The sequence below is a fragment of the Neolamprologus brichardi genome, chromosome 15, assembly GCF_056152115.1.
Source record: "Neolamprologus brichardi isolate AB-2024 chromosome 15, ASM5615211v1, whole genome shotgun sequence".
NCBI lineage: Eukaryota > Metazoa > Chordata > Actinopteri > Cichliformes > Cichlidae > Neolamprologus > Neolamprologus brichardi.
This window is the reverse complement of record NC_142118.1, coordinates 27,320,051-27,344,674: the sequence shown is the minus strand read 5'-3', so window position 1 is coordinate 27,344,674 and position 24,624 is coordinate 27,320,051. Positions and strand designations below refer to the sequence as shown.

The following is a 24,624-nucleotide window of genomic DNA, read 5'->3' as shown; positions in this document are numbered from 1 at the left end:
AGTAACCTTACAAACGTCACTGCTGTTTAGTTTCCTCTCTTCATTTATGTTGGAAATGATAGCAGAGCTGTACGTTTGAATTTTTTCAGAAATCTCTCAGTCAGAACATGTTATATCATGCTTAAGTAACTAGCGAAACTAGCGAGCTAACTTCCTTCCTGCTAACTTCTAACTCCATTAAATGTAATAAATTCTGTTTTCATGGATGCCTGGATGTTAAACTTCATAGTTACGCCTGGTAAAGCAGCAATGCTGATCGTTTTATTAAAGATGAAAGAATTTAGACAGTTTTTAACTCTCAGCGATGCTGCAGTGTTCGTTTGACGGAGTTTAGGACCCAGATTTACGAGCACCTTAGTCCGACAAATACGGCAATAACGACTGCCCGCTTGCATGTTCTACAAAAAAAAAAAATGCTTTGGTGTGTATCTGACGGACAAACACCAAACCAGTTCCACACCACTGAAGTTGCACCATTACAAACCAATTCTGGTTCATCCGTTTCACTCAAAGATCTGCTTTCTCCCTTCTCATTCTCCGTTGCCGCCATGCTTTTTTGGCCATGTGCGTATGAAAACAAAGGTGCTGCGCATGCGCCTTTTACCCATATTCTATCGCGATATTTTATTTTCTTATCGTTGCCTAACATTGTACCGGTATTACCGTGAACGGTATAATATGGCCCAGCCCTAACTGCTATAGTACTTTTTTAACGCAAAAAATGTAAAGGTCATTAGCCATAACCATAATCTTCATTCTAAAAAATTAACAAATGTTAAAATATGTTAAAATATGAAGATACAGAGTTCAAGTATGCCTGACTCTCATGCAAGACTTTACTAATTCGCTGTTGCTAATCTATTTATCATAATTATTAGATTTATTTAATCAGAAATGATACCTCAGCCCATCTCAAAAGATAATTAACACTTCATTATGAGGACTTTCATCAGGTGTAAGACTCACATTATCAATTTATCAACCACTTTGTCTCCATCTTTGTTTGCCAGCACAGTGAAATTTGATTTACTCTAATGATGCAAGCAGATCTGATTCCACCCACTCCATCTATTTCATTTCCAGGTGACTGAATGTTCAGAGCATCAAAGAGATCCTGTGTTTGCCAGTGGAGAATCAACCATTTCAGTCTCATTCCTTCACCCATAACCAAGTAGCTATTGTGGAGTTAAGCTGTGTAAGCTATTAATGCTAAAACAAGTAAAGCAGATTTCTAACCATTGGTTATATTCCATCCTGAAACATACATGTGACCTTTAAACATAAATTCCATAAACATTTTCATAAATGAGAGACCCCAAGTATGTGCAGAAACATAAAATAATAAACCAAATACACCCAAGTTGAGAAAATTGCTGATAGCAACTTGCTTCTAGTCATAATTTTTGAAAAACACATAGACAGTTTTTCACCCTCTGGGGCCTAATGGCAGATTCATGGTACCATGTTTATATCTCTTTGGGTAGGTATTTGTCTATGCTAAGGGAAGGAATACACAAACATGACTAAGGTCATCACTGATAATGACTTAGAACTCACAGAGTTAGATATAAATGACTTCCCAATGCTTGGATGCAATTCCATTAGCATATAAGTAGCAATAGCAAGCAAGCAATTGCTAGCTAGCCAATTAACTGCCAGCAATAGCACTGTCTCACACGATCCTTAAATTAGATGTCTTCTCAGTCAACTGAGAGATGTCACTCTCGTGTATCTATAAGTATGAAGCTACAATTGAGAAACAAAATTAGCTTAACACAAATGTACAAAAAATTGCAGTCAAGGAGAAAAGGCTAGATGAAAAGTCTAAAAGTTGAAAATATAGTCTACAGAGAAATCAAAAGCTGACTAACTGAAATCTCAAACTACATCTTTAACAAATGTTACAATTGGTTTTAGTACACAACTGCCCAAGAAACAATAATTTATCACCTTTAACTTATCAACTGGTACCTGGATTAAACAAGTAGTAGTAGTGTTACTTGTTGTTCTGCTAAGATAAAGCCCATTGCCTCTGAGCTATAATTTCATACTTATTACACATATACAAGATTTTTTTAAAAATCGGATTCTTAGCATTACTCTTTAATGAATCCTGTTATTTCTTGCATTAGCAAAAAAAAAGACACCCAACAATGAACACACTAAAAATGGTCCCTGATTTAACTATTATTATTTCTGTGCCCATTACCACAACAGTTAATATTGAAAAATAGAACTAAAAAAAACTTTAGGTGTTGTCACTTTAAATGATTGGTTTCTGCAAAAATTCACTACAATTAGATAAAATGGCTTTGTTTTAAAAGTAACAATGTTAGTTTAACTACTTTTATGAATCAAAGTGACATAACTGGTTCTGTGTAGTAAAAAGCTGAAGAAAACATAGTAACTAAGGTGATCCAGTGCCTTTTGCCTTTGATATATATTTACAGTATAGAAGCCACGCATGTAAGAGTACAAAGGACAACAGTAAAGATACTTTGAGCTTGAGGCCACACTGGCACATGACTTACATGTGCTAAGGTTGTTGCAGTGTTAAATTGCAGTTGAGCATTTGAAATATGCTTAAATTAAACCTTTGAAATATTTGTAATAGTTTTACTTTTTTTTTCTTCACCAAAAAGTTTTGGGTTGACAGTGGCGAAGAGCTGGTAGCAAAAATGCTCGTAAGTCAGTAAGATGTGCATTGTTTGCTAATAACATTGACAAACAATGTGTCTGTAATAATGAGGGGGGGGGGGGGGGGGGGGGGGGGGAGCTGAAAGAGTAGGTTTATCACATGCACACTGCCAATGTAAAACAACACCATTCAAGTGACCACATGGGAAGAACACCACATAGGAAAGATGTTTTCCAAGTAAGACGTTGGGAGCTGAGGGTTGCATGGATATCCAGTGTGGGTGCAAAACCAAGCTGTGATACTTGGGAACAAATGTATGCAGTCCATAATGTCACAGAAAATGTCGAGAGTGATTGGTAGAGCACATAGGACAGGGAACAAGTCCAACTGTCCAAAATAGAAGCGGTAAAAAGAGGTCATGTAGCTTCACATTTATCTCACACCTCAATGTGGACTTCTTTGGCTGGTGGTGTGTCTTTTAATGAGCCAGAGATGGCATAGAACCTGCAGAGATGTGAACATATGATAGAATAGTCAGACCAAAAAAGCTCACCAATATACAAGCAAAAAATAAAAATTGTGAAGCAAACCTTTAAGTATAAAACTTTTAAACTATCTAAGGTCATTGTTTACCAGTAGGGTTGGCTTGGGTTTGGTTAATGTCCACTTTTCTGTCAATTTGAAACACCCAAATGCAAAAGGTTTTAACAATAAAAACTATAATCAAAAGATTTGGGATATTATCTGAAAGTTTAATTAGCTTATTTTAGCTGCCCCCAAGTTCATAAAGGGTAGTCAAAACAGGTAGTTCCGCATATATGATCTGATTTTTTACACCAGATGCCCTTCCTGACGCAACCCCTAAAGGCTTGTGTCTCTACTTTATGAAATGTACCTATTTAGCATGTGGTTAAAATAAAACTCATTCCTAACCTTATAGAGGTTGCTCCAAAACCTAAGGCCCCAGTCACACAAACCTAGAGGTCAGTGGGCAACCAGACCACCTAGAAACCACAGGTCACAAGAGAAAAATGAGTATTCCCTGACCAACTGTAAGTTGTTGCTTTTCTGTGCAGTGCTGTGAAATAGATTGCTATGACCTAGTCACTCAGGCCTAGAAACCAGTCACTGGCCCTCTAATAAGCACTGATTACTAAGGAAAAATCTAATGTTCCAGATGTGGCCAGCTGGCAGGTGGTTTGGGGCGGTTCCATACTGTCACTATGTGAAACTGGTCACAAAAAGAATACATTGCAAAAATCTCCCTGTGATTGTTTTGGTCACTAGTAGTAGGTTGCTGAGGTTGCCCATAGTTGCTTGTACCCTTACCGCTGTAACCAACAAATTTCAGAAGGTCCAACATTGACTTTCATGGTAAATGGTCTTCATTGTCTTTTGTTTCCAGTTTTCATCACATATTTCCAAGTTTCTTGCTGCTGCTTGCTGATTAGTTACAGGCTGGCATGGCATGGCAGACAGGCTGTTATGTGCCATGCAAACTATCATTGACAGCAATCCGCTAGTCACCAAAGCAATTGCAAGGAGATTTCTGGTGCACCATACTCTTTGATTTGGGATCTGGGATTTCTCCCAGTAACAGCTAGCAAACTCTAACCACTTGCCAGTTAGTCAATGAATACACATTTTCTCCCAGTGACCGGAGGTTGCCAGAGAGTTGCTGACTAATCTCAAGGCCTCAGCATTAATCCTATATTTTGTGCTAAACACTTTTCTGGAAATAGTTTTGAGCACAGATTATTTTCTTTGAATCCTGATTGCCAAGGATTTGTTCGACTCCATAAGAGGTTTTTGAAAGGGTGAAATCCTATAACCATGATCTGTTCTGGGCTAAAGATTGTTTCCTAGCAGAAAGCATCAAGGCAAAATTTTTCCCACTGCTAAAACATTTCAGAAAATGTCTTTATGTATGTATAAAGGCTAGTTTTACCTTGACTTTCTAAAATGCCTTCGTTTCTTCATAACCTTAAAACAGGAGGCTGAGATTTTCAGGTCCACAAGCTGGTAGATAATGGGATTGTACATTGCGGAGGATTTGGCCAGCAACGTAGGAACAACAGACACAGGGATGGGCACCGAGTCTGGCTCACCAAATGCTGACACCACTGACACCACTGCATAAGGGATCCAGGCTATCAAGAAGCCTGTGCAGATCACCATTGCCACCTGGACACAAAATAATATTCTGATCATAAATTTGGACTGAGTAGCACTCAAAAATCTTTGCTCTTTGTTCTACTTCCATTATCACTAATGTTGGACCTACCTTTGTGAGTTTCATCTCAAGGGTGTGGCTGTTTTTGATGCGTGCATCATAATGTGAAATTTCCTTAGCAGATGACTTGACCTTGAAGATGATCATAACATAAGAGAAGACAATGATCCCTGCAGGGAGTATAAGACAGAAGAACAAAATGGCCATGACGAAGCTCTGGCCAGACACTGAGGCTTGAGCCAACCACCAGTCCAGGGTACAAGAGGTCCCAAAGGGCTCCGGGGCGTAGTTTCCCCAGCCCACCAGGGGCATTGTGGCCCAGAAGGCTGCATACACCCATACAAAGGCCAGGCAAAGGAACGCGTGGTGGCGTTTTAGCCATGTACCTAGGATTGGAGAAAGAAACCCCAAGACTAATGTTGGTTAAATGGTACATTTTGACTGCCAGACTAATTTTCTATGCCACAAATGAAAAGGATTCAGAGCATTAGATTTAGTAGGAGACTCACAAAAATTCCTAGAAAAATACTGAGTATTAAAAAAAAAAAAATCTGTAGTCAATGACTCTTCACATCAAAAGGTATGTTGTTGACATCAGTAAACAAAAAAAAAGTATTAAACTACTGTAGTGGAATATTTTAATTCTGGGATCTTACACATTTGTATTATTGTGTTTGACTATGAATGACTAAAAAGGAATTTAATTTAAAAGAATTACAATACAGTGTTATAACGGCTTAGCTGTGGTTATAGGCTAATAACAAATACTATACTCCGGAGGCTAAAAGCCCCATCCCTTTACAAAACAGTGTAGTGCAGTGCTGCACTGTTTTGTTTCACAAAACACTGCAGGGATCAGATGATGGGGAGCCCCCCTTAATCTGATGTTTATGATGGGGCGTTCCCACACCATTATAGTGATGTACACTTTAATGGTGTGGGAACTGAATGGAAAATAAAAAGTAAGAGGAGCACCTACAGTAGATCATGAACCTAGATATTTGTGCAATACAGGCTTACAGATGTTTTGTTAGAGCATCATTTATGGCCTATAACTCATGTGAAGGTAAATCTAAACCTTGTCAAGAAATGGCCAGTGATTCAGGAATAACTCCTTTTATTAAATTGTGAGAATTTAAATACGTAGTTATAGTCACAGGTTTGGATCTAGACTGCAGACCTATTCATATCTTTTTTACATGAAAGTCAACAAATTCAGTAGTCCCTTGTTTATCGCGGGAGTTACGTTCTAAAAAAAAACCCGCGACAAGTGAAATCCGCGAAGTAGAGCCATTTTTTTAACAATTGTTATAGATGTTTTAAGGCTGTAAAATCCCTCACTACACACTTTTCTCAGACAGGCATGGAAATGTTCACACTTTTCACCCCAGGTGCCTTTGACGGTGAAAAACGTTTTGTTGATGTTGTGTTTGTTGGACATAAAACTTACAAACATACAGTACAGCACTTCAGAAACACACTGCTAGCGATCAAAGATTTATGTAAATTTGACAAGCTGAACACATTCTGTACTGTACAGGCAGTGTTGGGGAGTAACGGAATACATGTACCGCCGTTACGTATTTAAAATACAAAATATGAGTAACTGTATTCCGTTACAGTTACCGTTTTAAAAGCCAAGTCACAGTATGAGCAAAAGATCAAAGCAATTATAAAAAAAAAAATTACAGAGATAAAACGGAGAAAAAAAGGATGGATGTGAATTTATAAGCATACTGGTGAATTTATAAGCATACTGGAAAATTAAGTAAGTACCTGGTGGTTGCATCTGCTTGTGTTTGGTTAGGTAAAATCTGTCGAATAAGATTCAAGCAACAGCCACTCATTTTCTGCTCATTTTTTTTTTTTTGTATGTCTTTTTGTATGTTTACAGGGGTGGCTGTTGCTCAGACGGCAGAGCAGGTCACCCACTGCTCGGAAGCTTGGTGGTTCGATTACTGGCTTACCCCTAGTCTGCATGCCAAATATCCTTGGGCAAGATACTAACCCCATGTTGTTCTCCCAGTCAGGGTATTTTTAATTCTGAGCTACTGGCAAAACACTTTGGTTCCCTTTAAAGTATGTAAGTGTACGTGAACATCTGATGTTTATGAAAATTTGCTGAGTTGTTAGTTACGCACCATATCGGAGATGGCAAATCTTGAGATACCGGTCCAGGCTGACCACAGTCATTGTGATGAGGCTCCCACATCCAAAGAAGAAGCCTGCCCAGCCATAGAATCGACATCCCTCCCAGCCAAACAGCCAGCGGTGGGATAAACTAGACACAATGAAAAAGGGCTTTCCTGTCACTGTGAGGAAAAATAAATAGGAGACAGAGTAGAAGGGAAATGGAACAGAAAAAGAGAGTGTGTGGGCAGAGAAAAAGGATGAAGACAAAGATCATAAAAGAAGGTAGTGTTGGAGTGGGGTGGGACAAAGAGAAATATTTGGTTGAAAATGGTAAACAGACAACATGTAGCATATTGAAACATACATTCTATTTTTTCAGGGAGAAAACCTTGTGGAACATATCACAACAGAGCTAAATAGCTGCAGATCAGAAACATGACTGGATGTAGGAGAGCAAAAGACAGAAGAAACTGCTTGAAGAAATGTTAAATGCAAGTAATGCATTTAACATTGCTGTGTGTGTTGGTGTTGAACTGTAGCTAAAGGTTGGCAAACCCTTTATGTTCGACACTCTATTCCTTCTGCAATGCTTAAATGTTCAAAAGTTAAATGACTCAATTCCTAAACCTAAAATTCAAAATGTTATTCTTTATTTACATAATTTAATAATTGTAACTGTCTTTGTAATCTTTTTTTAACAGAGCCTTACCATTAAGATACAGTCACGGTCAGTGTTAGGGAGTAACGGAATAAATGTACCAGCGTTATGTATTTAAAATACAAAATATGAGTAATTGTATTCCGTTACCGTTTAAAAAGGTGGTATTCAGAATACAGTTACTTTGTTGAAATAAATGGATTACATGGCAGTTTTTCCTGTTTCATATGTTAGGCGTGGAATTCCACGCCGATGGAAACCCAAACAAAGCATGCATTAAGAGGCTCTAATGCCTGTGTCTCAATCTTGCGGTCCATGTCACCTCTACTTTCAGCCCACATAATGATGTGACAAAATATTTTTAAAAATTATTGTTCAAAATTTTTTTAAATTTTTTAATTTAATGGGCAGAGTGTGACAGGCATAGCCCAGTTGTAAGTAAACTATTAAGTCTCGACTATACACTGTGTTCAAGTTCTCCCCGAAACAATAAGTTCTGTTGGAGCAGCCTTTCAATGCCTCTCTCTGTGTCTCACTAGCAAAGTTAACCCAGACAACAAAGTAAAGCTAGTTTATGAGCTCAGTTATGAACCCGACATATATTAGCCAGACTTCCCTTTACTACGGTTCGGAGCCGTTTATAAAAGCGCGGAATAGTTTTCTATACGAGATCGCTATAAAAAGTGCAGCCTTACTCAATGTCCACCCTACTGTTACTCATTTTATATTAAGATTTGAGAGTGTGAGAGTGAATGAATAGTGGAATTGTAAAGCGCTTTGAGTGTCTAGAAAAGAACTATATAAATGCAATCCATTATTATTATGTATTTTGTAAAAAGCTTGATAATATATTATGTATTCAGAATACGTTACTCTCATTGAGTAACGTAATACATTTTGGGGCATGTATTCTGAAATCTGTAGTGGAATACATTTTGAAAGTAACCTTCCTAACACTGGTCATGGTAAAAAAAAGAAAGTACACCGTCTGTTAGTTCTAAGCTTTTATGTATCAGGGCATAATAAAAAATATCTAGTCCTTACCGGGTCTTACAATTAAGTCAATACAACCAGAAATGAGCAACAGCACATGACACCATGGAATTATTTATTTGACAAAAACTAAGCCAGAAGCAGTGTGTGAAAAACTAAGTACACCCCATGGTTAATTGGGTAGTAGAACCATCTTTAGCAGCAATGACTTGAAGTAATAGATTCCTGTATAACTTTTAGCCCACTCTTCTTTACAACGTTGCTACATTGAGGCTTCTATTTGAGGTCCAAGTTGGATTGAGGTATGGACTTTTGACTGGGCCACTGCACCACCCTGATTCATTTGTTTTTCAGTAATTCTGTTGTAGATTGCTGCTCTGGTTGGGATCACTGTCCTGTTGCATGGTCCAATTTGGCCAAAGCACTAGCTGTTGTATAGATAGTCTCACATTTGACTTAAGAATATTTTGGTAAAAAGAGGTCAAATGCAACTTTACAAATCTAAGTCATGCAGCCATGCTGTCCTTGTTAGAGAGAACAGCATGGCTGCATGAAAATAAGCCGTATTTGTTCAGTATTATTCTAATAGCATGTTAAATGTTAAGCACTAACTGAGGCTGACAGACATGGATCTTGTTTTTGTTTTGTGTGTGTGTTTGTGTGTGTGTTTTTATTGTGTCAACAGTCTGCCCTTGTGGTGAATTTCCTGGGATTTCCACTTCTGGAAATACTGGCCATCATCTGTAAATAATCTTTTCAGCTCTATAAAGATGGACTTCAAATAGTTTGGAGCTGGCCTTATAATCCTTCAGAGATTGATGGCTTTTTCTATTGGCTTCTTTAAGAACACTGCTCGTGTCGTTCTTCGTGTCTTCCACATCTAAAAACCCTAGACCAACAAACTGCCAAACTGTCTGCTTTGCTTTTACAGAGGTGCTCACACTCATGTAATGATCTAATCAAGTGCATTTGATTAGCAGCATCTGGCTTCTACTTACTCTCTTAATTCTTATGGAAGCAGTAAGGGGGGACTTTCACTCACTGTTTCTGTATTTTGGTTCAATTTCTGTCAAATAAATAACGACGTGCTGTTGTTGTGTCAGCACATTGACACAACAGGATGTGTTGCTATGGCCCAGTACATATCATGTGTTGTTGTTCATCTGAGGTTGTATTTACCTCATTTTGAGACCTGCTAAAAGTTGATGATTTTCTCATTGTGTCCTAATACATAAAGCCTCATACTTTCTTTATGCTGTGACTGTGAGTTTTTCTCTTTTTATGCCGCCTTAACAACAGTTATGAGTGCTGCATGTTTAAGCAACAGGAGATAAAAGTTAAATGTGACTTTTCCCTCCATGTCCTGTATCACACATGAGACAGTTCTTGTAACAACTCACTTTAGTTTCTCATTACTGAACAGCAATAAGGAAAATATGATAATACTGACTTTAGCATTAGGAGTAATTCTTGTAATGAATCTTCCGTAAAATGCAGACAGTTTATGTGAAGGTTATGGTGGACAGATAATTGTCTTGGGATTTGAGATCAAAATATCCTTCACACACCACAAGAGCTACAGAGCTTAACACAAAGATCCACTGTATCGCTCACACCACACTGACTTCCTGACTGTTGTGTCAGATGTGGGCCCTCTTCCTAGATAGCTGGATGGGCAAAAAGCCATCGCGTTCCAAGAATCTCTAGTCGGGATTCCAGACATGATAACCCAAATATTCTCTTGGAATCACTGAAAGCCAGCAGGGGTTATACACACACTTCCACACCCCTGCTCACTTGCTTGTAGCCTTAACAAGACTTACATATATTACTCAGTCATGACATGATTTCTACCCCCATAAAAAAATAACATTTTTGTTTGCTCTTTGGTTTGTGCAATGTTGACCATTGCTGTCCTGGGTCACAAGGAAAGGATTAATATGTAAATTGTTATTCTATTCAGAGATATAGCAGCAAGGCTGTGGCATGGTAAGACAGCATAAGGACAATAACAAAAGTTATCTCTCAAAGCTTTACATTCTAAAATTCTGCTGAAATGAAACAATCCGTTGATTAAGGGCCAGATTTATTAAGACCTCAGTCAAATAAGCCTAGAAGCTGGTTAACAACCTCCAGTCAACCTCTAGTATCTAATGGGGGATTTTCATTCTCTGAGTGGTGGTGAGTGGTATTTGGAGGCTGCTGGCTGTCATTAGGTGAAAATCTGTGATTGGTTAAGTATTTAGCAGACTGCCACATTCAGTTTGCATGGAAGACACTGACTCCCCCGTAGCAAGTCAGTGTCTTCACTCACCATTTACTCTCCAAGCTGTATGAAACTTGGAAAAAATGCAATGCAAACTGGAAACTTTACAGAGCTCTCCCATACTTAGCCATAACGATTGGCGATAACCAATTCAAGATGCATGTTTTGTATGCAATCCATACTAGGATTCTTGTCCTCCCTCCAGCACTCCACATTAAGGTCAGTTCATTTGAAAGTTGCTCTCTTACATCAGAGCAGAGTGAAGACCAAAATTATTTCAGGCCAGGCTCTCAACAGTCAGGGTGAGGACTCAGTGAAGACAGGGATAAAACTCTGACGTTGCACATGGGCTTCGGAGCAGACATCCCAAAACCCCTGTGCACTGGTTCTGATCACACTCCTCGTGGCAACTACCAGATAACATGATTTTTCCTTTATTAAATTAATGGGACGTCTAAGTGTTGCTCATGAATATACTGAATATCTTCTAATTGTAATTCATTATGGCAACCAGTTTTTGATGGTACTATCCATCCTAGATTACAAGCATGTCTGAATGACCTCATAATCTTTATTTCTTGCACTGCAAAAAAAATAATTTCAATAATGGAGATTATTCATAATGTTAATGTATGTGTCCTCTAATCTAGAGAAACTGGTCCTGGACTCTTCTTCCATTATGAATATGACTAAATGTAAAGCTTTCTGTTTTATATTTATACTGACCATTGTGTTATCTTTCAAATGCCAAAAGCATAACTGTAATAGCTTTTGTTTATGGTGTATTGTTTTTACAATGATCAGGGAGACCACAGCATGTCCTTGTAAGGCCCAGTGAAAAAGGCTTAGTGAGAAAGCCAGTGAACCAAAGAGGAATAGTCAAGATTACAACACAGAGGATGGAGCATTATGGAAGGTATAAATATGTAACGATGTTTAAATGAATGTATATGATGGTGATGGAGGTGATGTAATAAAATTATATCACCTCCATCACCACAAATGGTGTCTGATAATGAATGAATTTTCACTCATTTTCCAAATTGTAATAATTATGTATGTATTGATCCATAGTTGTGTAAGCTGAAAGGAAAGTAATTAAAAGCCAACAGTCAAAAATAAAAAACACTCTGAGGGCACTGAGGTCTTCTGCTGATAGTATATTTAAATAGTATATAGTATATATACTGACAGAAAGTTCCTTTTGAGATGAGTTAAAAATGCACAAAGGAGTGGGGGCATATATTGGGAAGTAATGGTTAATTAGTTTAGAACAAAAGGGCTTCTGCAATTTTGGTTGTACATATACTGTATATGCTAAAGTATATACTTAGCCACAGTGACTTTGCACAATAGTTGTGAGTAGGGCTGTGCAATATGACCAAAATCTCATATCCCGATATAAGACATTTATCGTCCCGACAATGATATATATCACAAAAATTTTACATTTTCTGTAACTTCTGTGAATCTCGGGCAACTCGATTTGTGTGAAGTGTTTTCCGCTGGGCATCATGTACCTGGAGTCAGGTGTTTTGACTGATGCACAAAGCTATACATTTTTAGACAGTTGAAACGCCCGCCATTTTCTTTGTGAGTATGTATTACATGGTGTGCTGCGGGAAAAAGCCTGTTCTAACGTTTGAGTCTAAGGTTTATTTTTTTTAGCACCTGACGGCTCTTTTTTGCTTCTGATCTGTAAACACTCTGCACACTCTTTCACGTGATTCAGTTTATTTTGAAAAATCTCAACAGGATCTTCAGCTTTATTGTGAAAGGTTTATGTGGAAAATAAACAAGCGGACGACGGAGCCATGGTTTTACCATCGTTGTTGCTAATGATAAGGCATAAAAGCAGTCACTTGTCCGTCCGTAATGTAGTTATATTAAATATAAGAGAAAGAGAGAACTTTTAGAAATGATAGTGACCATAAAAATGATGAAAAAATATTGTAGTTTAACGATAGCATAATATGAAACAATAGACGTTTGCAGATCGTCATCCGATATATATGGTTATATCGAACAGCCCTAGTTGTGAGGTTTTAAGCTGAGTAGTTGCACTGTCATGATGTTTGGAAACTGGATGTGATGAGTGAGGGACCTTCCTGCTTATACAGTACTGTAGAGCAGGGCGATATGACCAAAAATATACTCCACAACTTTATTAGTGCAAAAAAACAAAACAAACATCAATGTATTTCACTTAAACAAGCAGCTGTTTTTTATGTGCATTAAAGTTATATAAAAATTTAACAGTGCAAATGCAAATTCCTTACTGACAGTTTAACGAAAAGGCATTTCTAGTGGAAATTGGCCGACATATCCTTAGCATAACCATGTATAATATCCACAAAACTTAAAAAGAGGTTATGCACACACAATACGGTAATATTATGTTGAAGCACAGTACGTATCACTCCGCGAGGCTCCTGCCTACAATAGCCGTAATGCTCCGACAATCCATCAAGTGGTGCGGGTTTGTAGGTTAGCAAAGTCGTACTAAAACATTTGACAGATTTTCGAGCACCGTGTACCACATAAAATCGTTTCAAGGTCAGTAAACACAACCAGAATTCATACATAAGGCACACGGGATTATAAGGGGCACTGTCGATTTTCAGAAAAATCAAAGGATTGATTTTAAGTCTGCTGTATTTTCCAAAAAAACATGGTAATAACGATGGCTCGCTAGCATGCTCTACCAAAAATAGTGTTTTGTTGTGTATCTGATGGACAAAAGCCAAACCAGTTCCACACCACTGAAGTTGCAGCATTCTTACAAACCAATTCTGGTTCATTTGTTTCATTCAACGATCCGCTTTCGTCCTTCTCATTCTCTGTCGTTCCATGCTTTTTCCGCCATGTGCGTATGAAAACAAAGGCACTGCGCATGCGCGTTTTACCCATATTCTATCGCGATATTTCATTTTCTTATCGTTGCCCAACATTATACCGGTATTAGCGTGAACGGTATGATATGGCCCGGCCCTACAGTACTGATTTGTTAATGAAATAGTATGCCCACCCTAAGGCACACCTTTCATATCATTTTTTTTTTTACCATAATTTAGAAAATCAATATTATATTGAATTTAAAGGCCATTTTTCATAGACTTTTATAGAATTGTGTGTGTTCTTGCAACCAGAAGAGTCTCCCCCTAATGGCCATTAGACAGAATAGGTTTAAGACACTTAAGCATTGTTTTCACTAGCAGACCCAGAAGCTTTGTCAGTTTCTTATTTACATTCTTAGGTAGGGTGACCAACCGTCCTCTTTTCCCCAGTCATGTCCACTTTTCACGTTCTGTCCGGGGCGTCCGGGGGGATTTTCGAGATTAATGAACATGTCCAGATTTTCCTACAGAGGACCCATATGTGTGACGTCATCTCCGAGCAGCTGCTTTGTGAGTGGTTGTTCTGCGCTCACAGACGGGACAGACAGCGTGCAGCAGCGCCTAGTGATGTTTAAAAGATGTCAAAGCACAACTGCAGCTTTTCAGATGAACTGCAAAAAACATTTCCCTTGTACCGTCCCGGTACTGGTAATTTTTCTTATAGAGATGAGGCCTTATTTCTGTACCATTATTTAATTCCAGAAGTTATTTTTATTTGCCCTTGTTGACTTGTAAAAGCCTATATCACATTTTTTTTATTTCACCATTCATTAACTGCACAGAGAAGGCATCGTTTAAATATGTTAAAATTTTCTTTAAGCAAACAGTATTATTAAAGTTCTTCATGACTGGGCCAAGTGTCCTCTTTTTTGGAAATCAAAATATGGCCACCCTATCTTAGGTAACAGTACAAAAATCACTTGATAACTATCAGGAAAAAATAAATACTGATGAACAAATTAGATTAAATTCATGCATAACACTGAAATTTGCACAGTGTAAATTTAAACATTATAATGTCTCATGAGCTTACAGCTGAGATAGAGGTGGGTTGCAAAGTGGCTTGCAGCTGTGGAGGAATTGTAGGCAAGCTAAAGTAGCTGATTTAAGACGCACTATATGTAGCAGTCAACAAAATGTGTAGCAGGCGATTCGTTAAGCTATCAGCTGATGATGATGACCTGATGTGACTACATCCAAGCCTGACTTTCTGGCCTGACTAAACTAACACTATCGATCTTGAGTCTAAAACTCTATCTCTACACTTACACATATTAATGACCATTTTTTCAGTGATTCAAGTAAAATTGCCTGGATAGGGGAGTGTTTTACAAACAAAAATGTAGATCTTGTCTAGTGAAAATGTATTCTGTGCCTTTTCTGAGACTATTTTCATCAATTACATTAAAAAGACACCCTCAGACCAACAAACATAGTGAACTCACTACTGAATAAAAGGGGCTTTTTATAAAAGGCACCTCACTGCAATCAACTGAATGATTCCACAAGCAAAACGAAATAAAGTGAAGATGTGAAAGCATCTGAAGCAGCTTCTGAAATAAGAAAAGATATAGTTGCAGTTGTAGACCAAAAAACCCCAGCAATTAACACAGCTATCCATGTTATCTTAGCGATGATCTCAACTGTTCTATCTAAATACTAAATGTTGTTAATTTTCACTGATGCATCGTGGTACCAACATTTAGCATTCTTTCCCAGATCCAATACATATGTAGTAACATTACAGTGAGTTTATCAGAGCTGATTCAATGATAACAGCTGCTGGTGGCAGAAATAAAGCTGAACAAGTTATTTTTTTTGGCCCCAGGTTTCCTTCTAATCACTTTTAAACTATGCAATTCTCACTCACCCAACCATCCTGCTATTAAAGTTTCCATTTTGCCATATTTCTTTGTTACAAAAATACTTAAGAATGTGGCTTGAGACTAAAATCATAATTTAAAATATTGACATGTACGTGACAAATAAAAGGATCTTGAATCTTGACATCTGACTCAAAATTGAAAGAATTACGAGAAGCACAGAAAAAGAGTTGGGGACTGACATGAAGCAAAAGGTCCAGGAGTCACACCGTGGAAAAGCCGCTCAGGGCGTATGCACTAGTATGAGGCAACCTTCACTGTTTGGGTCACGTCAAGGACGCCTGTCTTTTCTAAACTGTAAAACCATTGTTCATTTAGGGTTAACTAATGTCCACACTCAGTTACACATATTTTGTCTTGTCATGCTGCCCTAACACTTCCCTTGCATCTAAAGAATTGCTTATTGTTTATTTTCAGGTCTTTCTGGAATCAATTTGAAGTCACCCTCAAAATTAACTCTATAAATAATGTTTCATTTAGCATTTCACTGGTGCGAGAGACTCTCAAAGCAAACCCAAGCCCTTTTCTATTTACTGCATCAATGAATAGATGGTTTTGAACAGACATATTGGAATTAGAATCAAAATCAGTTGAGAAGTTCCCAAAGACCCCCATTTTGTTCCTATTCATGTGTAACGATTTAGATACTTATTGGTTATCAACCACTGTGACTGAAATTTTTAAAAAAGCTCAATTGACAGTGGCAAAAATAAGACTTCATATTATAGATTGACTTTTTAATGGATATTCTTAATGGCAGAAGCATAAACAGTTTAAGCCAGTTTAAAATAAAACTCAAAAAAGAAATAAGGGGGTAAATAAAGTAGATACTTCTGCCTACACCTTTTCAAACAACTGAATGGAATGATATTATGGAATGTTGGTGAATGTATATGTTTGAAATAAAAATGAACTGAACTGAACATCCACCTGTACTGTTTTGGACACCACCTATCAACTCGCTGTTAGATTGCCGACAGCCAATATAGCTGCAATTAAGTATGTTCGAAAGTAGGGTTAGCGTGCACCTACAGCAATGAACAAATTTAAGTAGTGACCATACGGTGACAGGTCTTAACAGCTAAACTTTATATTGTCATAAAATCTGCCTGTTTTTTTTTTTAGACCTATAGTTCAACTAATAAGCTAGTTAAGGCTGTTTTCATAAGTCTCGTCTCCACTCTTGAGCATGCCCTCCACTATACACACTTTCACACACTTTCACACGATTAAACAACAACTTGAGATTAACTTCAGTCGCTGCAAAAAGAAAAAAACTGATCACCATAAACACACACTTACATCTTAGCTATCTACAAAGATGCAGTGAAACTATATACTATATAATATATGCATAATATTATCTCAATTAGCAAGATATCATAATAATCGATGCCTGAGGTGAGGGACACAACCCTGATCTGCAAAGCACATACTGTAAATTATCCTTGTAGTAGTTGCAGTAGCAGTAAAATAGTGGCCTTTAAATTGACCATAGTTTAATGTGGTGTATGATATTCCTTTCAAAAATTAATACCTACAAAAAATATACATATTTTTAAATTGATGTTTTAACCACCGTGGCATCAGCCATTGATTTCTGAACTTTTCAGAGTTAGTACTTTGAAAACTGTGTTAGCTTTTTGGAGATAGATATTTGAACTAGACTGTGATGCTATTGGCTAATGCCAGCTAGCTTACGTCATAAAAGCTGCAGTACATAGACACACTGCTAAGTACTAAACTTATAGACTGAACTGAAAAACCTCCATAGTTCAGTGGTTAGAACACTGGTTTTCTAAACCAGGGGTTGTGAGATCAGTCCTCACTGGGGCTAAGTTGGGTGATAGAGGATGTCACCTACTAACTAGAAGGCCGGTGGTTTTTATTTGATCCCTGTCTGCTATAGTCTGCATGCCAAATATCCAAGATACTAGCGATGCATCCATTGGCGTGTGAATGTTAGAACAGAGTGCTTTGGCGAATGTGGCAAGATGTGTAAAGCGCCTTGTGTGCTCAGATAAATTAGGGAAGCGCTATATAAGAACTACTCCATTTACCATTTACAAAGCAGCTTATTTGTCAGGTATCTCCACTGAAATCTTCTAAAGGCAACAACAGCACAAACACAGTTGAGAGGTCCAGTTAGTGGAGTTGAGGCCTTGCAGACAGCTATCAATTACATTTCTATAATGGAATAAAGCTTCATATTGCCCTCTTAGTCAAAGAGAAGCTAGCCTCAACCGGTCAGTAAAATAACAGGTGAATTTGACTTCATTCTTTTAGTCCCCAGTGTTGTGGCTTTTGGCAAACACACTTTCAGGAAGAATCAAATTTAATTAAATGTACACCTAATAAAGATGTATAATTAAGTCTTCCAAAACACTGCGAATCACTGCAGCATGATTCAGAATTCTTGGCTGATATGGTTCATAAGTGTAGCAAGACATTCTGACCTTTAAGCGAGTACTCAACTGACCCAATTTTGAATAAAAGTCTTAAGTTTTTCTCAATAGAGCGATGTCATCATTCATATCACAAGGCAGCAGAGGACAGCAGGATGGTTTGAAAAACACTTACTATGAGGCAGGACAACTGCACAAGTAGCTAGAGGGGAAACACATGGGTTGATAAGCTGGCTCTGTTCACTTTCAGTGTGCACATGGTCTTTTTTGGTTTAACTACAGACTGTCTTCACAGCGTGGGGCAGACACAGGTCAGCATCCCACGCTAATATGTGCAAACAGAATCCATGCACAGCAGGCAGATGATGATCAAAATCCATCATATAAAAAGCACACTGAAGGTGTATGCCATTTCATCAATGTCAGTACTTTACAGGCATTCTACAATCACAACTGGATGGTAATGGGCTGGTACTTATATAGTGCTCTTTTACTCTAAATAAGCACTCAATAAGCTTTTGACTACAAGAATCATTCATCCAGTTTCACGCACATTCATACAAGAGCTTCTTTCTAAGCACCTTTGATGCACTTGTGCAATATTCACACACACAAAAACAAACACACACGCGCGCGGAGCACGTCAGGGTTCAGTATGTTGTCCAAGGATAATTTGGCATGCAGGCTGGAGTAGCTGGGCGAATCAGTCTACCAACCTTGATGCAAATTTTGTAGCACTTACGCCAATCCTGCTAACACCCAAAAAGCAAGACCCAAGCTGCAGATGGATGGTTTGTGCTAGAAAGAGGGTATAGAAAGAAACATCTTACTACTGTAAAGGTTCTAGTGTCCCCTTGCATTTTGGGGAATGCTACCCAATGCACCACTCAAAGATATAACTTTTTTGTTTTGTTCTTTTATTTATTTGTTGCAGTTTATACAGTCTACGTCTAGTTGTTGAAGAAATCATGTGTGAAGATAAAAATCAAAAATGCACTTATCTCAAGTTTTCATTCAAAATGACAAATTTTTAAGTGTTTGAATGAAAGAGAATAGCTTGAAATCTTAATGTATGGATCCCTCTAACTCCAAACAAGCAAAACAATATATAAACATACAGCTATAAGTAAAGTTTGCAAGAAGGCAATTGTTTTAGTGTTCTAAAGGCTGGGGTTTCCCATAACATTTTACATTTTTACTGTACAAAACTACATGGTGGGCCATTTATATGGATACACCGTAATAACATGGGAATGGTTGGTGATATTAAAGTCCTATTTGTGGCACATTAGTATATGTGAGGGGGCAAACTCCTCAAGATGGGTGGTGCCCATGGTGGCCATTTAGAAGTCGGCCATCTTGGATACAACTTTTGTTTTTTCAATAGGAAGAGGGCCATGTGACACATCAAACTTATTGCTAATGACACAAGAAAAACAATGATGTGTTTGGTTTCAACGTAACTTTATTTTTTCATGAGTTATTTACAAGTTTCTCTTTGTTCACAGCTATTGACATGTCGAAGAGTTTAACACGTGAGGAGCGGATCGAAATTGTGTTGATATCTGGAGCAGATTTCAATGCAAGACACCCTACGAGACCACCCATCTCCCATGCTACAGTTCAGTGTTGAATTTGCCAAAATGTGGACGCAAGAAAACTGTCACTAATGAAGAAACATCAGTGGCTGTCCTAGCTTCATTCAGCAAGAGCCCACAGCATAGCACTCGCCGCATGTCACTGGAGAGTGGCATTAGTCGAACATGTTTTTGAAAGTAGAAGTTATTCTCTGTCTTCTGACAGAGAATAACTGTCTTCATAGTCCAAAATAGGCAGTATCAAAACTTTAGAGAATATCATTAAAATGCTGCCAGTGACTGGCATCTGGCAGGGAAAGCGATAAGATGAGTTTAACGATGCCCCCCCACTCCGCTCCCAAAGTTTTCAAATTCTGACAAGTATTCCTCAAGACACATGACCTTTCCATCACCTCCTACCAGCCGAACAAGTGTTAATCTGCAACATAATGTGACGGTCCCCAATGTTTAGAAGACCCCTAATAAAATTCTAAATGTCTGGCATCTCACATCAGTTTTCATTGGAAAACAAGTCACTCATCTGGAAAGAAAAACACTAGTTCCTAAATGTTCTGAAGGGATTTAAACTAAACCTGACCTGAAAAAGTTTCAGTCTGGACAACAACATGGGATGGGATGGGATGCAGTGCAACAAAAAGGCCTAAAATCTTAAAATGAAATGTAAAGCCAGGAGACAGATAGACAGCCCAATCTCACCAGGAGAGGAAAGAACTATTGGGATGGAAATTATTTATTTTATCCTGTGTCTGTGAATAAATGAATCAATGAAAATGCTAAGGGTGAGCTAATACAGCTTTAGTGAAAGTGGCCTGAGTGAGGTGGGGAAAGGAGCTGACTGATGCTGGGCAATTTATATTCAGATCGGGTTAGGGAAGCAGTAAGAAACACGATAAAAATCCCACCTTACTTCTTGCTTAAGGGGTTGTTGGACATTAGATACACGTCCACACCTAATATTTAATATCATTACTCTGGCCAGCCCAAATTACAGGGAATGTTGTAGAGAGGAGGAGCATGAGAAATACATGGACATGAAGGACCAGTTACATTTTGTAACACACTAGGATCACCTTCCTTTCCACTGAAGATAGGTGATTGACTTTCTAATGGTTTTCAAGGTTGCTTGTTGTTTGTTAGTTCTTATCACTTAGTTATACCAGTTCTCAACATTTCCTAACATTTTCACAGTAATATGCTGTCATTTTTTCCCTCGAATAGTTAAGTCTGAAATCTATTGTGCGTATCTGATACTTTAATATTGCTTTATATTTTTATAACCATGGAACAAGACCTTCATCACCCTTTTATCAGACAACTCAGGGGTGTAAACACTGTCCTGCTCACACTTTATAGTAGTTTTGTGGTGCTGCTGGCTTCAACTGAGGATATAGTCGGGTTGTGGAAGGAAGGATCAAGAATTTCAATCCTAGTGACTGGAAAGTTCTTCATCGCAGTACTGGAGAAGAAATTCCAGAACAGAGTCTGTTAGTCAAATGTCGGATTTAGGAGGAATAATGTGGTTTTCATTCCACTCGTGGAACGTTGGTCTGCCTCCTTTTTCTCTCCAGGATATCTGAGTATGTGTGGGACTTTGCCCAACCAGTCTATTTGTATTTAGTATTATGTATTTTGCCAACTTAAAGAAGTGTGGGGGGGGGGAGGGGGGGGGGGGGGAATCGCACTGCTGACAAAAAATTTGGCTTGCCACCCTTTGTTATCAGTTCTCTTCATAATGTTTATGGACAGGATATTTTGGTGGCAAGTGGCTGAAGGCTTAAGTGGTCTCAGGATCTCATCTCTGCTTTTTGCAGATGATGTGGTTCCATTGACTTCATCAGGGAGATGGAGTTTTTATATCTTCTCTTTTTAATTAATTAAACCTTTAACTGTAGGGTAAAAATAACTCTAATAAAGAAATTAACACCACAAATACAATTTGGCAGCATGAAAACAAACCCAACCACAGGGAAAAGCTAGATGTTTACAAAGTCATCCACTGATATGGACCAGAATACACCAACTATAGCCCTAGCAGACAGTGAAATGGATGTGCGACATCAGGTCAGGAGTCATGAAGTGTTGTTTTTTTCCTGCCCTCTTGTCAGGAAATTGAAGCAGCATAAAGGGATGTCCTGTTCTTCACTGAGCTGGCTGAGCAGGGGCAGCGCTTGAGAGAGGAAATCAAAGCTTTCATGTAGGAGGACACATGTTTCACAACTCACTGAATCAAAGTGGGTCAAAATCTTTTTTTAGTTGACACTATACAGAGGTGTGACATGTTCATTTAGAACATGCGGGGTTCAAACAAACAAGTCAATGTGGCATTTAAGAGTGTAAAAGCGTTCATCATAAAACAGAGATTAGGAACAATGCTGCTCACTAAGAAAAGCCTCAGCATACAAGGTTCCTGCAAAACAAGGAACTGCATTCAGTACATCCACCACCCTCTTCACGTTTAACCCTTGGATGCACAACCTACCAATACCTACACTCTTCCACGAGTGGGGTCAAAAATGACCCCAAATAAAATCAATGCATTTTGCTATAAACTCGGTTGTTATTCTTCAAAATCTTTAAAACGAAGAGTTGTAATATTTTCATATTTGAGGTATTTCTCATAAAACATGTTTGTGACATGAGGCCCTTTGCATTTTTATTTATTTTTTCATTAATTTTAAGAAATTGGAGTTTTTGTACCACTTCTATCACTTTTGTATGCTTGGTCGGCATATACTGCAGAAGCTGGGTCTTCCCTCTGAAAGGCACAAGTTGTTCATCCACTGTAACACAATCACTGAGCATGAATTTCTGCCTGCAGTTGACCAGGAACAGCCCCCATATGGAGCAGAAAGCTGCCACGTGGTTTGTTTTCAGTCGGTAGGCTCTGGTCCTCTTGTCATCAAAGTGCAAGACGGGCGAATATCTTCAAATCTTTGAATTGACATAGTGGCCTTGAACAATGGGCTATGCAGAGGACTCCCAAAAAGCACACCGACTGGTACATCCCAGTTCTTCTCACTTCCTGCAAGAATGGTCAATCAAATGAAGGCCAGCTTATGTTTGATTACATTTTTCCACTCTTTTCCCCTGTCTGTGGCTACTCTTCATGCCTCCATGTTTGTGCATGTCAGCACCTCTTCTATTATATTATCAGACATGAACATCTTCCATACATCTGTTGGGGAGACGGTACTAAACCCAGGTGCAAGCCCTGGCTGACTAATTCAGAATATTGTGGCTAGAGCAGTAAGAGGAGCTCATTCTGTTGGACTCAATATCCATTTCCTCTTCAGAGGACTCATCAGAGGACTCCTCTGTGTCTGACTGGCCTTGTTCAGTGGGGGGGACGACAATAGTCTGGGTCCTCTATATCTGAGATGTCCGATGTCCGAGTCAATGCCTCCGATGGGCTCTTCATCCCATCCATCCTGGATCATTTGTAGGGCAAGGTCCACAGGGATCCTAGCTGGCCTCATAGCAGCCATGTTACTTTAGATATTTAAAAAAAAAACATCAGAAAGTACAATGTTTGAAATGCACAGAAAACTATAAACAGGGCTGCACATAAATGGTCCGCAGGTGCGCATTCGCTGTCAAAATAAAAGACACGCACCAGATAAGAAGTTGGAACGCTCGTTTGCGTACATAAGATGTTCTGGAGGAGGACAGACATTTGTTCAGAACTCTTAAAGATGTTGAAGAAGCAAGCTCTGTAAGCAATTACTTTGGTGTTCCTCCACCGCAAAAGAAGCGCATATTCTCAGAATTTCTGGGAATACTTTTTTTTTGACAGCCAATGCACACCTGCAGACCACTTATGTGCAGCCCTGGCTATGAATCCTATATGTTACTGTGTAAAAATGAATTCCTGATCCTTTAGAAGTGTAAGTGGGACAGTCAGAGTTGCTAAGAATGAAAGTTTCATAGAAGATTCCATAGGAACTGCTTGGGGTCATTTTTGACCCCACTTGTGGAAGAGTGGGGTAGTGATACAAAAACAGCATTTTCTTTAAATTAATGAAAAAATAAATAAAAATGCAAATGGCATCATGTTACAAACATATTTTATGAGGAATACCTGGAATATGAATATATTACAACTTTTCGTTTTAAAGATTTTGAAGAAAAACAACCCGTGTGCATCTAAGGGTTAAAAGGGTTAACAGCGGAGCACTTTTGACTACAGTCTCATAATGTGTGAAATGGACATTGAAAAACTCATGTTAGACTCTACTGGACTAATCTGTATATGAAAAAATACTCTGATGTTGTCATCTAAAGGCATTTTATCATATCTATTGGTGTTTTTCCTTACTCTTTTGGCAGCTGAATGTGGTGTCTGTATTCATTTTAGATATAAGATTCTTATTCTATCATGTTTATGCTTTGATTTATCCAGCTCTTCTCTTTTAGTCTTTTTTTAACAAATAGAATTACAGCATGTAACAAGTGGGAAGTAGGACTTGAATCTCATTTCTGCCTTCAGGTCTCTTGCAGAGCCTTTCGCCTGATGATGGTAGCCATGAATGAACTGCAGTGCAACACTGACCTGACAGTCAACTTAGTTAGGCACGAGGTAAGCCTGAAATGATAGGACACGTTTCAAAGCTATCAAAACTCTTTAAGTATGAAACACGTCTGTTTGGAAGCACATGTCAAAATGTAATAAGTCACAAGACACACTACTGCTTATCTCCAGACTGATCTGGCTCACTCAGTGTAACTACAATATAACTTGCAGTAGACACTAAAAACATGTAGGACAAAACGTAACTGGAATACTGCATATTGTTAAAAAATATAGTTTTCTTTTCATTTTAAGTGCATTAACACAGGTTAAAACAACTTTCTAGAGCAATTGCTATTTAAAGTGTAAAATATCTGCCACCTTAAAGACACAGGAACACAGCAGCTCCTAAT

The 24,624-nt window shown here is 38.3% G+C and overlaps 1 protein-coding gene across 1 annotated transcript; it reads right to left on the bottom strand.

The window, feature by feature from the left end:
• Nucleotides 1–3,075: 3,075 nt before the first annotated feature.
• On the bottom strand, nucleotides 3,076–23,189 carry opn5 (opsin 5). The gene is made up of 5 exons (XM_035910105.1): nucleotides 23,030–23,189; nucleotides 7,013–7,183; nucleotides 4,923–5,257; nucleotides 4,587–4,822; nucleotides 3,076–3,142 (listed from the first exon to the last, which is right to left on the bottom strand). The coding sequence occupies exons 1-5, from the start codon at nucleotides 23,187–23,189 to the stop codon at nucleotides 3,076–3,078; spliced, it is 969 nt and encodes a 322-aa protein (XP_035765998.1).
• Between the last annotated feature and the right edge of the window lie 1,435 nt (nucleotides 23,190–24,624).

Excerpts from the sequence above, each read along its gene's own strand:
- opn5 (XM_035910105.1), bottom strand. The coding sequence starts at position 23,189 with ATGGCTGCTATGAGGCCAGCTAGGATCCCTGTGGACCTTGCCCTACAA. Across the intron at positions 5,258-7,012 it reads GATTTGCCATCTCCGATATG|GTACATGGCTAAAACGCCAC; the intron begins GTGCGTAACTAA and ends CTCCAATCCTAG. Across the intron at positions 3,143-4,586 it reads AGGCATTTTAGAAAGTCAAG|GTTCTATGCCATCTCTGGCT; the intron begins GTAAAACTAGCC and ends ACATCTCTGCAG.